Genomic DNA, 13,040 nt, shown 5'->3' with positions numbered 1-13,040 from the left:
ATTGGAGTTTCAGCTTCAGCATCAGACCTGCCAATAAATATTCAGGACTGATCTCCTTTAGGATGGACTGGTTGGATCTCCTTGCAGTCCAAGGGACTCTCAAGAGTCTTCTCCATCACCACAGTTCAAAAGCATCAGTTCTTCGGCACTCAGCTTTCTTTATAGTTCAACTCTCACATCCATACATGACTACTGGAAAACCCCTAGTTTTGACTAGACGGACCTTTGTCAGCAAAATAATGTCTCTGCTTTTCAATATGCTGTCTAGGTTGGTCATAACTTTACTTCCAAGGAGCAAGCGTCTTTTAATTTCATGGTTGCAGATTTTGGAGCCCAAGAAAATAAAATCTGTCACTGTTTCCATTATTTCCCCATCTATTTGCTATGAAGAGATGGAACCAGATGCCATGATCTTCGTTTTTTGAATGTTGAGTTTGTAGCCAGCTTTTTCACTCTCCTCTTTCACTTTCATCAAGAGGCTTTTTAGTTCCTCTTCACTTTCTGCCATAAGGGTGGTGTCACCTGCATATCTGAGGTTATTGATACTTTTCCAGCAATCTTGATTCCAGCTTGTGCTTCTTCCTCCAGCCCAGTGTTTCTCATGATGTACTTTGCAAGTAAGTTAAATAAGCAGGGTGACAATATACAGCCTTAATGTACTCCTTTCCCAATTTAGTGCTAGTGAACACATTGAGTAGATATTAAAGAGATTCCTTTTTGCCTGGGGTTGAAATGGAGTTCTAGGATTTTGTCTAGACTAGCAGCATGAAATGCAGTGGCTGTGGTCACTAAGCGTATTAGGCCTTTTACTGCATTGACGATGCGTTCTGGGACAGTGGTGGGTGGGGTGTGCAGTGCTGTGGTGGTGCAGAGGGAGGCGGGGCGGGGCAGAGAAGGGAGTGGTGAAGCAAGGATCATTTCCTGGGGAAGGCAATGACTCCTCACCCACACAACAGCAATGGCCTTGAGGGAGAACAGTTTCAGGTCCACAGGATAACGAAACAGGCTAGGATGCAGGAATCTGCACTTTACGTAGGAGAATTGGGACCAGTTGAGTAGTACTTGTACATAAAAGTTGAGTTTATGCCAGTGAGAATAGAAGGGTAAGCAGACAAGTGCCAGGAGACTCAGGAGCTTTGACTTAACCACACAAGTTTGTCTGTAAATTTCATATCCCTAATCATAAAGGAAAAAGTAGACCTGTGCAACCAATAGTCAGATAAACATAGTATAACTGTAGATATAAAAGTGCTAAGACTGCTCTCCCCAGCTTCCAAACACACCCCAGTGGATTATCTTTTAGTTCTGTCAGGAACACCTTTATTACAAGTGTGTTTGAACACATGCATTACAGAATGGGTATCACTTGCATGCACTGAAATAATACTGCTGAATACAGCATCAAGTAGCTTTGTTGGAAACAATCTTTATTATGTCTTCCTAAATACTTAACTACATGCATTTCAAAATGGGTGTCACTTCCAATCCCTGAAATGACACTGCTGGAACACAGCTTGTAAGTAGCTTTGTTAAAAACATCTTTATTGTAAGGTTTTCAAATAGAACAAATTTGACATGTAATGTACAAATTCAAGGTGTATAGTGTGTTACTTTGATACATTTATATATTGTAATATGATTGCCACTGTAGTACCATTTATCACATTATATAACTATAGTTCAATATTGTTGTCTGCACTCATTATATTGTGCTTTCTCTCTATGGGTTATTTACTACTTGTTGCAAGTTTGTACCCTTAACATCAATTTTGTCCATCTCCTGCTAACCACTATTTTACTGATTTTTATAAGTTTGATGTTTTTAGAGTCAACATATGAGACCATACAGTGTCCTTCTCTGACTTAGCGTAATGTGCTCAGGGCTCCTCCATGTTGCAAATGACTGGAATCCTTTCTCAAGGCTGAATAATATTCTGTGTGTATATATCCATTATTTGTATCCATTCACTCACCGATGGATTTAGGTTGCTTCCATATCTTGGCTGCTGTGAATAATGCTGCAGTAAACATGGGAATAATGCATTATTTTCTTTGAAATCCTATTTTCACTTACTTTGGTTCCTTACCTGGAAGTATGAGATCTATTTTTAATTTTTTGATGAACCTCTGTATTTTACATAACAGTTGGACCAGTTTACATTCCCATCAACTGTGTACAGTTAACCCTTGAACAGTATGTCTGCACCCACAAATCCAACTTCAGATCATGTCATACTGTAGTATCTAACTATTGAAAAACATCCGAGTGGACCTGCACAGTTCACCCCTCTTAACTGGCAACTGTATAAGGGTTCCCTTTTCTCCACAGCCTCACCAGACAGCACCTGTTACGTATCTTCTTGATGATAACCATTCTAACAGGTATGGTTGGTACCTCACTGTGGTTTTTATTTCCATTTCCCTGCAGGTTAGGCATGCTGAACACCTTTTCATGTACCCATGGACTACTCTGATGTCCTCTTTGGAAAAATGTCCATTTAGTTCTGTCCATTTTTCATTTGGATTTTTTTGTTACTAAGTTGCATTTTTGTTTAAATATATTTTGGATATTAACCTCTTATTTAATACAGTAAGTCCCCTACGTATGAACCAGTTCCATTCCAAGAGCACATTCGTAGGTCCAGTTTGTAAGTACAACAAAGTTAGCCTAGGTACCCAACTCACACAGTTGGTTATACACCACTGCTTTTATGCTTGCTTCTGTGCATCCTGGGCTTGAAATAAAGTACTGTACACTATGGTAGTGTACAGCAAAGTGCACAAACGCACAACCACTTGTAGAGGATGCAGGCACGATTATGTACGCCAAGACACCTGAACTTACGTGATTGGCCCTGTGAAGGCCTGTTTGTGTCTTTGAGAGTCCCAGCTTGAAGGTTTGTTATAGTGGGACTTACTCTGGGGTGTAAAAATTTTCTCCCTTTCACTAGCCTATTTTTTTCACCCTTTCTCTTGCTGTGCAGAAGCTTCTGAGTTTGATGTAGTCTCCCTTCTTTTCTGCTTCTGTTGTTTGTGCTTTTAGCATCATGTCCAAAAAATATCATTGCCAAGACCAATATTGTGCATCTTCCCTTCTAGAAGTTTTATGGCATCAGGTCTTAGGTTTAAGGCTTTGATTCATTTCAAGTTAATTATTTTAATGTATGATTTATGTTAATATATTCAAAGCAGGCCTTCTTTGATTACATTTCAAAAATTGCCCCTCATTGCCTTATTAATATCACATTAGGCTGTTTTATTCACAACACCACTATTTAAGTTTTGTGAATGGCGTTAGGTAGGCATCTGATTTGGGATTCCCTGCTAGTTCAGCTGAAGAATCCACCTGCAATGCAGGAGACCCCAGTTTGATTCCTGGGTCAGAAAGTTCCCTTGGAGAACAGATAGGTTATCCACTTGAGTATTCTTGGGCTTCCCTGGTGGCTCAGAAGGTAAAGAATCTTCTGCAATGCAGGAGTTCGATCCCTGGGTTGGGAAGATTGCCTGGAGGAAGGCATGGCAATCCACTGCAGTATTCTTGCCTGGAGAATCCCCATAGACGGCAGAGCCTGGTGGGCTACAGTCCACAGGGTGGCAAAAAGCCAGACACGACTAAGCACAGCACAGGCATCCAATTTGGTTTGTTCTGCATGTGTTTCTCCAGTATCCCAGAACTTTATTGAAGAGACTACCTTTCCCCACTGGGTGTTCTGGCTCCCTCATCAAATGTTCGTTGACTGGGGGCCTCCCTGGTGACTCAGATGGCAGAGAATCTGCCTGCAATGCAGGAGACCAAAGTTCAATCCCTGGGTCAGGAAGATCCCCTGGGGAAGGAAATGGCAACCCACTCCAGTATTGTTGCCTGGAGAGTTCCATGGACACAGGAGCCTGGCAGGCGACAGCCCATGGGGGTCACAAAGAGGTGGACATGACTAAGCTACCAACACTTTGCCTTTTCTCTCAGTGGGATTTAATTCTGGTCTTTCTAGTCCAGTGGTCAGTGTGTCTATTTCTTGTGCCAGTAACATACTGTTTTTATTACTGTGGTTTTGTATTAATAGTATAGTTTGAAATCTGAAAACATGATTCCCACAGCTTAGTTCTTTTTACCCAGGATTGTTTTGGCTATTTGGGGTTTTGTTTTGTGGTTCCACAAAAATTTTTGGATTGTTTCTTCTGTGTCTGTAAAGAATGCCTTTGGTATTTTCATGGGAACTGCATTCAATCTATAGATAGCTTTGAGCAGTAACAGTCATCTTAACGATTTTAATTCTTCGATTCTATGGGCATAGGATGTGTTTCCATTTGTGTCCTCTTTGATTTCCTTCAACAAAGTCTTGTAGTTTTCATTGTACAGATCTTTCACTTTCCTAGCTTAAACTTTTCCTCAACAGTTTACTGCTTTTAATGCTATTTTGAGTGGGACAGTTTTCAGTACTTCATCATTATTGTAAAGGAATACAACTGACTTCTGCATGATATAACTTTATTGAAAATGTTGATTAGTTCCAATAGTTTTTTGGTTGACACCACAATTATATCCGTATAAAATCAAATCATCAGCAAATAGAGAAGTTTACTCTTTCCTTCCTGATTTTGGATGCCTTTTCTCTGTCTTGCCTAGCTGCTCTAACTAGGAATTCCAATACTATAATGAACAAGAGTGGTGAGAGTGGGCCTCACTGTCTTCTTGATCTTAGAGGGAAAACTTTCAGCATTTCTCCATTGATAGCTGTTGGTTTGGGGCATACAGCCTTTACTGAGATATATTCTTTTTTTACCCAATCTGTTAAAGGTTCTTATCATGAAAGGATGTTGTATTTTGTCATGGAAGATGTTTATCTTTTTTTGCATCTACTGAAATGGTCATGTAGCTTTTCTTTCACTTTACTGACATGATATATTACATTTATTGATTTGCATATGTTAAGCCATCCTTACATACTAGGGATCAGTCCCATTTGGTCATGGTATATAATCCTTTTTATGTGTTCTTGAATTTGGTTTGCTAAGAGGATTTCTGTATCTATATTCAGCAGAGATACGAGTCTAATTTTTTTGTATCCTCATCTGGTTTTGGTATCAATGTACTTGTAGATAAGTGCAATTGTTCCCTCCTCCTCAGTATTTGCAAGAGGAAGATTGTATTGATTCTTTATATGACTGCTAGAATTCACCAAGGAAGCCATCTGGCTCTGCAGCTTTCTGTGTTGTGGCATTTTTGATTTTTTGATTACTGATTCAATCTCTTTACTAACTACTGGTCTGTCATGGAGATTCTCCTCAGAAACCCAGGGTGTTGCTGAAGAGCAGTGGGACCCTCCAACTGCAGCCCCAGAGCTGGGCAGACTTGTACTCGCCCCTTTCACTTTGCCCCTCCTCTGCTGGGCAGGTCGGCGCTGCCGCTGCAGCCAGTGTCACCACAAATCTCCGGCTCCCGGGCCTCCTCTGGGGGTTCATCCAGCCAGTTTCAGATACGCAGATGGAGGAATCTCAGGTGTCCTGGTGTGCTGTGCAGAGGCACTTCTGTCCGGTTATGCATGTCTGATTCGTTACAAGTAAAAGGGAGAGAAAAGGAAGCACTTGTGCCATCATGATGCTGACGTCTTCACTACAGGGTTATCTTACAGGCACTGCATTTCGGAGACTCCCGCAAAGGTAAGTGAGGGAAATCGCAAAATGGATGGAGAACGGATTTAGAAAGTATTTGGAGTAGAAAACGTAGCTTTAATATTAACGGACTGGTCACGTCAATACTGTTATAAACATTCTTGTAACAAATTTCAGGCAATGACCAAATCATCATGGTACCACTTTTGCTTACTGTTGTTCAGTCGCTCAGTTGTGTCCGACTCTTTGCAACTCCATGGCCTGCAGCGCGCCAGGCCTCCCTGTCCTTCACCATCTCCTGGAGTTTCCTCAAACTCATGTCCATTGAGTCAGTGATGCCATCCAACCATCTCATCCTCTGTCACCCACTTCTCCTGCCTTCAATCTTTCCCAGCATCAGGGTCTTTTCCAATAAGTCAGTTCTTCGCATCAGGTGGCCAACGTATTGGAGCTTCAGCTTTAGCATCAGTCCTTCCAATGAATATCCAGGGTTGATTTCCTTTAGGATTGACTGGTTTGATCTCCTTGAGTCCATGGGACTCTCAAGTCTTCTCCAACACCACAGTCCAAAAGCATCAGTTCTTTGGTGCTCAGCCTTCTTTATGGTTCAACTCTCAAATCCACACATAACTACTGGAAAAACCTTAGCTCTGACTATACAAACCTTCATTGGAAAAGTGATGTCTCTGCTTTTTAGTATGCTGTTTAGGTTTGCCATAGCTTTTTCTTACAAGGAACAAGCATCTTTTAATTTCATGGCTGCAGTCACCATCTGCAGTGATTCTGGAGCCCAAGAAAATAAAGTCTGTCACTGTCTGTGCATCTATTTGCCATGAAGTGATGGGACCAGATGCCATGATCATAGTATTCTAAATGTTGAGTTTTAAGCCAGCTTTTTCACTCTCCTCTTTCACTTTCATCAAGAGGCTCTTTAGTTCTTTGTTTTCTGCCATTAGGGTGGTGTCATCTGCACATCTGAGGTTATTGATATTTCTCCCAAAAATCTTGATAGAACTTGAGCTTCATCCAGCCTGGCATTTCCCATGATGTACTCCAAATGTGAGTTAAATAAGCAGGGTGGCAATACACAGCCTTGACATACTCCTTTCCCAATTTGGAACCAGTCCGTTGTTCCATGTCCAATACTAACTGTTGCTCCTTGACCGGCATACAGGTTTCTCAGGAGGCAGTAAGGTGGTCTGGTATTCCCATCTCTTGAAGAATCTTCCAGTTTGTTGTCATCCACCCAGTCAAAGGCTTTAGTGTAGTCAATAAAGCAGAAGTAGATGTGTTTTTTTGGAATTTCTTTGTTTTCTATGATCCAATGGATGCTGGCAATTTGATCTCTGGTTCCTCTGCCTTTTCTAAATCCAGCTTGTACATCTGGAGTTCTAGGGTCACATACTATTGCAGCCTAGCTTAAAGAATTTTAAGCATTACCTTACTGGCATGTGAAATGAGTGCACTTGGGCAGTAGTTTGAACATTCTTTGGCACTGCCCTTCTTTGGGATGGAATGAAAACTGAACTTTTCCAGTCCTGTGGCCACTGCTGAATTTTCCAGATTTGCTCACAGACTGAGTGCAGCACTTTCACAACATCATCTCTTAGGATTTTAAAGAGCTCAGCTAGAATTCTATCTCCTCCACTACCTTTGTTTGTAGTAATGCTTCCTAAGGCCCACTTGACTTCACACTCCAGGGTGTCTGGCTCTAGTTGAGTGATGACACCATTGTGGTTATCCTGGTCATTAAGACCTTTTTTGTATAGTTTTTCTGTATATTTTTGCTATCTGTTTTTAAAATTTTCTGCTTCTGTTAGGTCCATATTATTTCTGTCCTTTATTGCTAATATTGGATATATTAATAACAGAAATTATACTTACTCATTGCAAAATCAAGAGCAGGGCATAGGTTCAGTCTACTGAGTTAACGAGTAAAAAAATGCTATTTTTGAGTATTATTTATCAGTTCAAATTTTACATATCTTTTTTTTGGCTGCAGCATGTAGGATCTTAGTTCCCCAGTCAGGGTGGAACCTATGCCCCCTGCAGTGGAAGTGCAGAGTTCTAATCCCTGGACTTACCAGGGAATTCCCTGTCAGTTCAAATTGAACATTTCTCTTAAAGCAGCTGCTATGAAACACCCTTTCCTCAAAAAAAAAAAAAAATTTCTGCAAATGCAACTTAAGACAATTTAGAACAAGGACAAAGTTTAAAAGTCAGTTGAAATTTTCTTTTAATTAAAGACCCAAGGGACAAGAAGCTCCTTTGTGTTACAGTATATAACATATGGCTCTTATACAGAGTAAAACAGACACCAGGGAGTTGAGTGTTTATACCAGCGCTAGACTCTTCCTGTAGCAGGCAAAAAGTGAGGCAGGATTCCCTTTACTGGCATGGAGATTGTAATATATCTTTACATGCAATAAGTTCTTTGGTAGACTTAATCATTTGGTGGAATTACAGAATTTGCAAAGGAAAGTAGCAGTAAAATATTTCATGTAAAATTTGAGCACAGTACTTCTCATCATATGCTCTTTATACAGACTTCATAAAAACGTCAATCCTACTAAACTTTTAAATAGAGCCTCAAAACTCAACAATTAACTTCTGTCTTCAAACACATACAAAAAAGTAAATAAGATAAAGTAGGGCAGATAATGAGTTTTCAAAATACGTTTCATGATGTTTTCAGTAACTGATCTGAAGGATGTGGAACTCTCTGAAATCCTGGACGGCTGCCACTCTCTGCCCTGCAGTCTCCTCCCAAGCACATCTGTAAGGCATCGTTTTGGAATAGCTACCTAATATATCTTAAATTAAGCACATAAATAATGACGGCAATAATTTTGAACTACTACTACACTATAGTATCCTCAATATCATATACCCTATTACATATGAAGAACATGGGTTTTGAATGGTAAAAGTAAATTACTTACTACAAAAAAGACAAACCCATGGTGTTGAGAAAGGAGCATTAACCCATCTTGATTTATCTACATGGGGCCCAGTATGCCCAAGTCCACGGAATGTCAGGATTGGTTGGAAGACTGATGCTCCACCTTCTGTGCAATGAGCGCTCTTCCGCCAAGAAGTGTTGTTCTCAAGTAGTTTGTGTTTTGATTTTAGCAGACACCAAAACTTCTGAGACAGTATTTTCCTTTGAAAATCAGAAACTTGTTCCCACTGTGGAGCCAGGATTCAAGCATTTTAATATTCTTTGGGCGACTTAGAAGATTAGTGTTGTAATCATGTAATTACACGTGAGGTTATTTCCCTTAAACCACCTGCACCGCTACAGTTCTGAACTCATCCTAGAGAGATCTGAAATAAATAAAGTGACTGAAGTTCTCTCCCAGACGGGTTCTATGTTCAGAAGCCCTCCTCCTCATGAAGCTGCCACTGTCATCAGAGTTCACGGCGACCGCGCCCCATCGAGCGGCGCATCACACGACCGTCTGCACAGGCGTGACGCACTGCGCCGGGGAGCCGGCTCTCTCTGACGATGAGGTTGATCGGTTGGAAATCTCTCTCTGTAGCTCCTCTACTTTCTTCTGAAGCTCTGCCCGTTTAGCAAGAAGTTCTTTATATCTGTTGTGAATGGGCTCCTACGAGAGCAATACCATAAAGTTACTTAACTAAGCAATCCGGAACAAACCCGAAGTCAAATCATTCTGGTATTTAGCTTCGTCCCTAAATGTCCAGTGTGTCCTTTCAGCTATGCGACCACGCCCACCTTTCCCGAACAGCAGTGAAAACCAACTTCAACAACTCCACTGACCCGCAGCTCTTTCACTGGCCTCCCTGGTCTCCCCAGGTGTTTCTTTCCACAGAACACCCTGAAACTGGTGCTTGGCCAAATGCAACAAATAATTAAGTAACGACATAATCTAAAAGCCAATACTTAAAGATTTCCTGTCATTTAGTTGCAGACTTTTAGTCCTTTAAACAGTTCTAGGCAGCAAATATTCTGTAACGTTTTAAAAAATGGCTTTTAACTCCCCTAAAGCATTTTCCCCAACCTCTACAAGTTATCCGGCCCAGCATCCTCATTTAACGGAGGAGAGAAGATGAGAATGAGCAGGAGTGACCTGTGCAAGGCCAAAAAGCCAGTCACAACAGAGCCAGGGCACCACTCATCCCTACCGCAGTGCTTCTTCCACTATCCCACCGTGACTGTTAACAGGAAAAAATGGAAATTTTAAATATGCACAGATAACTTTTCTAGCCACTGTATAGGGGACAAAAGTAATTCATACAACCGCCTGGATAAAACCTCTCACTGGATATTGCAGGGCATATACCTGGGGCTTCATCCGGGGGTTCCACCTTACATAATATCCCACCCAGAGCTCTAGGTGGCGCATGCTGGCTACTGGGTAAAGGACGTGATTGGAATAGCTCCCGTAGAGGGGATTAGTGAAGTCCTCCAGCTGGCTATTTATGTAAGACCACAGCGACACAGTCCTCCTGGGAAGATTCTATAAGAAGGAAAAATAGGTTAAGGTTCTCCACTACACAAGCTAATGGTACTTTAGATGAAATTTGTCAAAAGGCATTTGGGATCATTTAAACTGTTTTAGAGGGACAGAACTCAGACACTTTGGCAACAGCACCACTTCGATTAAAATTAGAGAGCAGTGGAAAACAGTGCAGCTCCCCAAAAAGGTAAACAGAGTTACCATAGCAGCAATTCCACCCTTTAGATACATCCAAGACGAGTGAAAACACATGCACAAGCAACCCTGTGCACAATGGTGAGAGCGGCCATCGGGCACAACGACCGAAACGTAGAAGCAATCCGAGTCCATCACCGGTAGACGGATGCAATGCGACAACGGTACAACGGGGTGTCATTCAGTAATAAAAAGGAACTGAAACAATGATGATAAAAACAAACTGAACCTGGAAAACAGTATGCTAATTGAAAGAAGCCAGACACAAAGGCCACATCCCAAGCGATTCCACTTCTATGAAACGTCCGGAAGAGGCAAACCAACAGAGATTACGGAGTCTGCTAGGGTCTGAGAGGAGACGGGAATGGGCAGGTAGTAACTACTAACAGGCATGGGGTTTCTTCCCAATGTTCTGAAATTAATGGTGGTGATGACTATACAACTCTAGATATGCTGAAAATCACTAAATTATATGCTTTGAAAGTGAATGTTATGGAATGCAAATTATAGCTCAGTTTTAAAAACATTTTTTTTTTAAGATATAGTAAATCCTACTTGAGGCTCTCAAAAACTAAAAGTATCTTTGGAAGTTATCCACTGATTATCTAACATTCAATAAATTCTTGATTGGCTTGTGTGCATAGAAATATTTACTGAAGATGTAAGGGTGATTTTAAAAATTTAGCATCTATCTTCAAGGAACTTCTAGTCCAGGAAGCACTTACTAATGGCCATTATCGCAGTGTTTTGTATGGTTTATTTTATTTAATCCTCACAACAGTAAGCACTAGTAAGTACATAAGTTAAGTACTATTATCCCTACTTTACAGAAGCTGAAATTAACTTGCTCAACTTCACACAGTAAGTGAAAGATCTAAGATTTGAACCCAGGCAGCCTAGCTCCAGACCAAGCATTCTTTGCCACTAGGCTTTACAGAAAAGCATGAAAAACCTATTTGAGAGTCACATTTTTTAAGAATGGAAATTGAAGCAGCGGGAGACACTAATCAAGATAATTTAGAACTTCATACATAAGGCAGATGTGTTCTGAGGAACACAGAAGTAAAACTTGAAACGTAATCGTTCTACATTTCTTATAAATACCAACCACTGAAAAGTGGTATCCCTCGGCAAGTGGGGTAAGAAATTTAACTTTCTCCTTAATATCTTCTCAGTGTTTGAATGTTTTATGCTATTATTTTACAATTAAAAAAAAACTAAAATGGTTCATATGTATGAGAATGTATTTGGGAATTGAGCTGTGCGTTCATTCAAATGTGTATTTTTTGCTAATTATATCTTGCTGCCCCTGCTTTTGATGGACTTCCATCCTGCAGGAAGTGTGGTAACAGGTACACGAGGGCTCCTAAGACACCACATACTTGAGTTCCATTCAGCAGACGCTGCCTCCGACCCATCCTCATGACAGAGGTGCTTTAAGATGGATCAAGCTCAGACGTGTGGAAAGAAGTGAGCATACTACAGTATATAAAAGAACACATGGCCAAAGGCATCATGCAAAAGAACAACTGTTCCGCTGAACGCCATCCCAGGCTGCACTCACTGGAGAAAGCATGTATAGAGACAGGCGGGACAGGCAGGGGTCGTGTGTTACCTCTTTGCCTCTCTGCTGTTCACTGTTACAGAGGAATGTTCCGAATAAACAGCTATACAGGTGGTCCAAAATGGTAATGAGAAAATACTCATTGAATTCAAATGCTGTAGGAAACTGCAAATCAAACAGCAAAACACAGAAATAATTAGGACAGCTTCCCAAGCATGTTCATCCCTGTACATTGGGGGGTGCTTTGTAAAACTTCTTAAAATTAGGCTAAACAGTATTCAAAAACTATATATTTCTAAGCTATTACAGTATTATTAATATTAATATTTGCTTGGTTTTCAGCAAATATCACTTTGCTGAGATAATTTCTCCTAATATCTCCTTTTCTTGTACAGTAAGAATCTGAATGCTGTGATCTTGCTGTTCTTCTGTCCATTTATATCAGTTAACCCTCAACTTGAGGCTGATCTGACTTGTCTTTCTCTGCCAAGAATGACCATAAGCAACATAGTAAGATTTTTCTTTAAATTTTCAACAGCATAGTTTTTAGGAATTACACAAAAAATATCAATGTCTCGAGAAAAGGAGATGTGTGGCTCGTTTAAAAGCCAACCTTACTCATCTTTTCAAGGAACATGCACTCAAACCATATCTTATAATCCAGTACTTTGGCAGCCTTTCTTAAAAGAGAAAATTCACTCTCTTTAACTAGGACAGGTGTTTGACTGGATGTCTTACACAAACAACACAATTTGGGGGTAATTTATCAAGGACCAATTACAGATCCCAGGAAGGTAAGGGATTTAGTATAATCCATCCTAACCATTTACTGTTTCAAGAATTATTTGAAAGCTTCTATGTAAGACTGTGCCATTTATAGGACTGTGAAAAGGAATTCCATGAATATTTGGATTGTGGGCTTAGTAAATAAATACTGGTGCCAAGTCTTCCTACAATGATCCCTGCCCGAGAGTGGGTGAAAACAGCACAAACTGCACACAGAAGGGACAAGAGTGAAGACAACTTTGCCTTCAAATTTCCTAAATTTATAAGCAGGATAACAAGGCAAATTTATCTTCTTAAACAATTTACTCTTGAATAATAATTTCTGTGGTTCTGAAGTGAATGAAGCAGGTGATAAAGCACATGCCAACATAAAGCCAATTAATCATAAAAACTTTGTCAAA

The 13,040-nt window shown here is 40.4% G+C and overlaps 1 protein-coding gene across 5 annotated transcripts in view; it reads right to left on the bottom strand.

Moving 5' to 3' along the window:
• Positions 1 to 7,829: 7,829 nt before the first annotated feature.
• The window catches only part of MTMR2 (myotubularin related protein 2), a 110,254-nt gene continuing 105,043 nt past the window's right edge, over positions 7,830 to 13,040 (bottom strand). For all 5 annotated transcript variants that reach the window (XM_070803339.1, XM_070803343.1, XM_070803340.1 and 2 more), the window contains 3 exons: positions 11,905 to 12,018; positions 9,918 to 10,094; positions 7,830 to 9,221 (listed from right to left, as the gene is read on the bottom strand). In XM_070803339.1, the coding sequence (XP_070659440.1) occupies positions 9,060 to 9,221; positions 9,918 to 10,094; positions 11,905 to 12,018 (453 nt within the window). In that variant the 3' untranslated portion in view covers positions 7,830 to 9,059. The remainder of the gene's footprint in view (positions 9,222 to 9,917; positions 10,095 to 11,904; positions 12,019 to 13,040) is intronic.

Source organism: Bos indicus, chromosome 15 (assembly GCF_029378745.1).
Source record: "Bos indicus isolate NIAB-ARS_2022 breed Sahiwal x Tharparkar chromosome 15, NIAB-ARS_B.indTharparkar_mat_pri_1.0, whole genome shotgun sequence".
Taxonomy (NCBI): domain Eukaryota; kingdom Metazoa; phylum Chordata; class Mammalia; order Artiodactyla; family Bovidae; genus Bos; species Bos indicus.
Note: the sequence above shows the minus strand (reverse complement) of the source record. Positions and strands in the feature narration are given on the sequence as shown.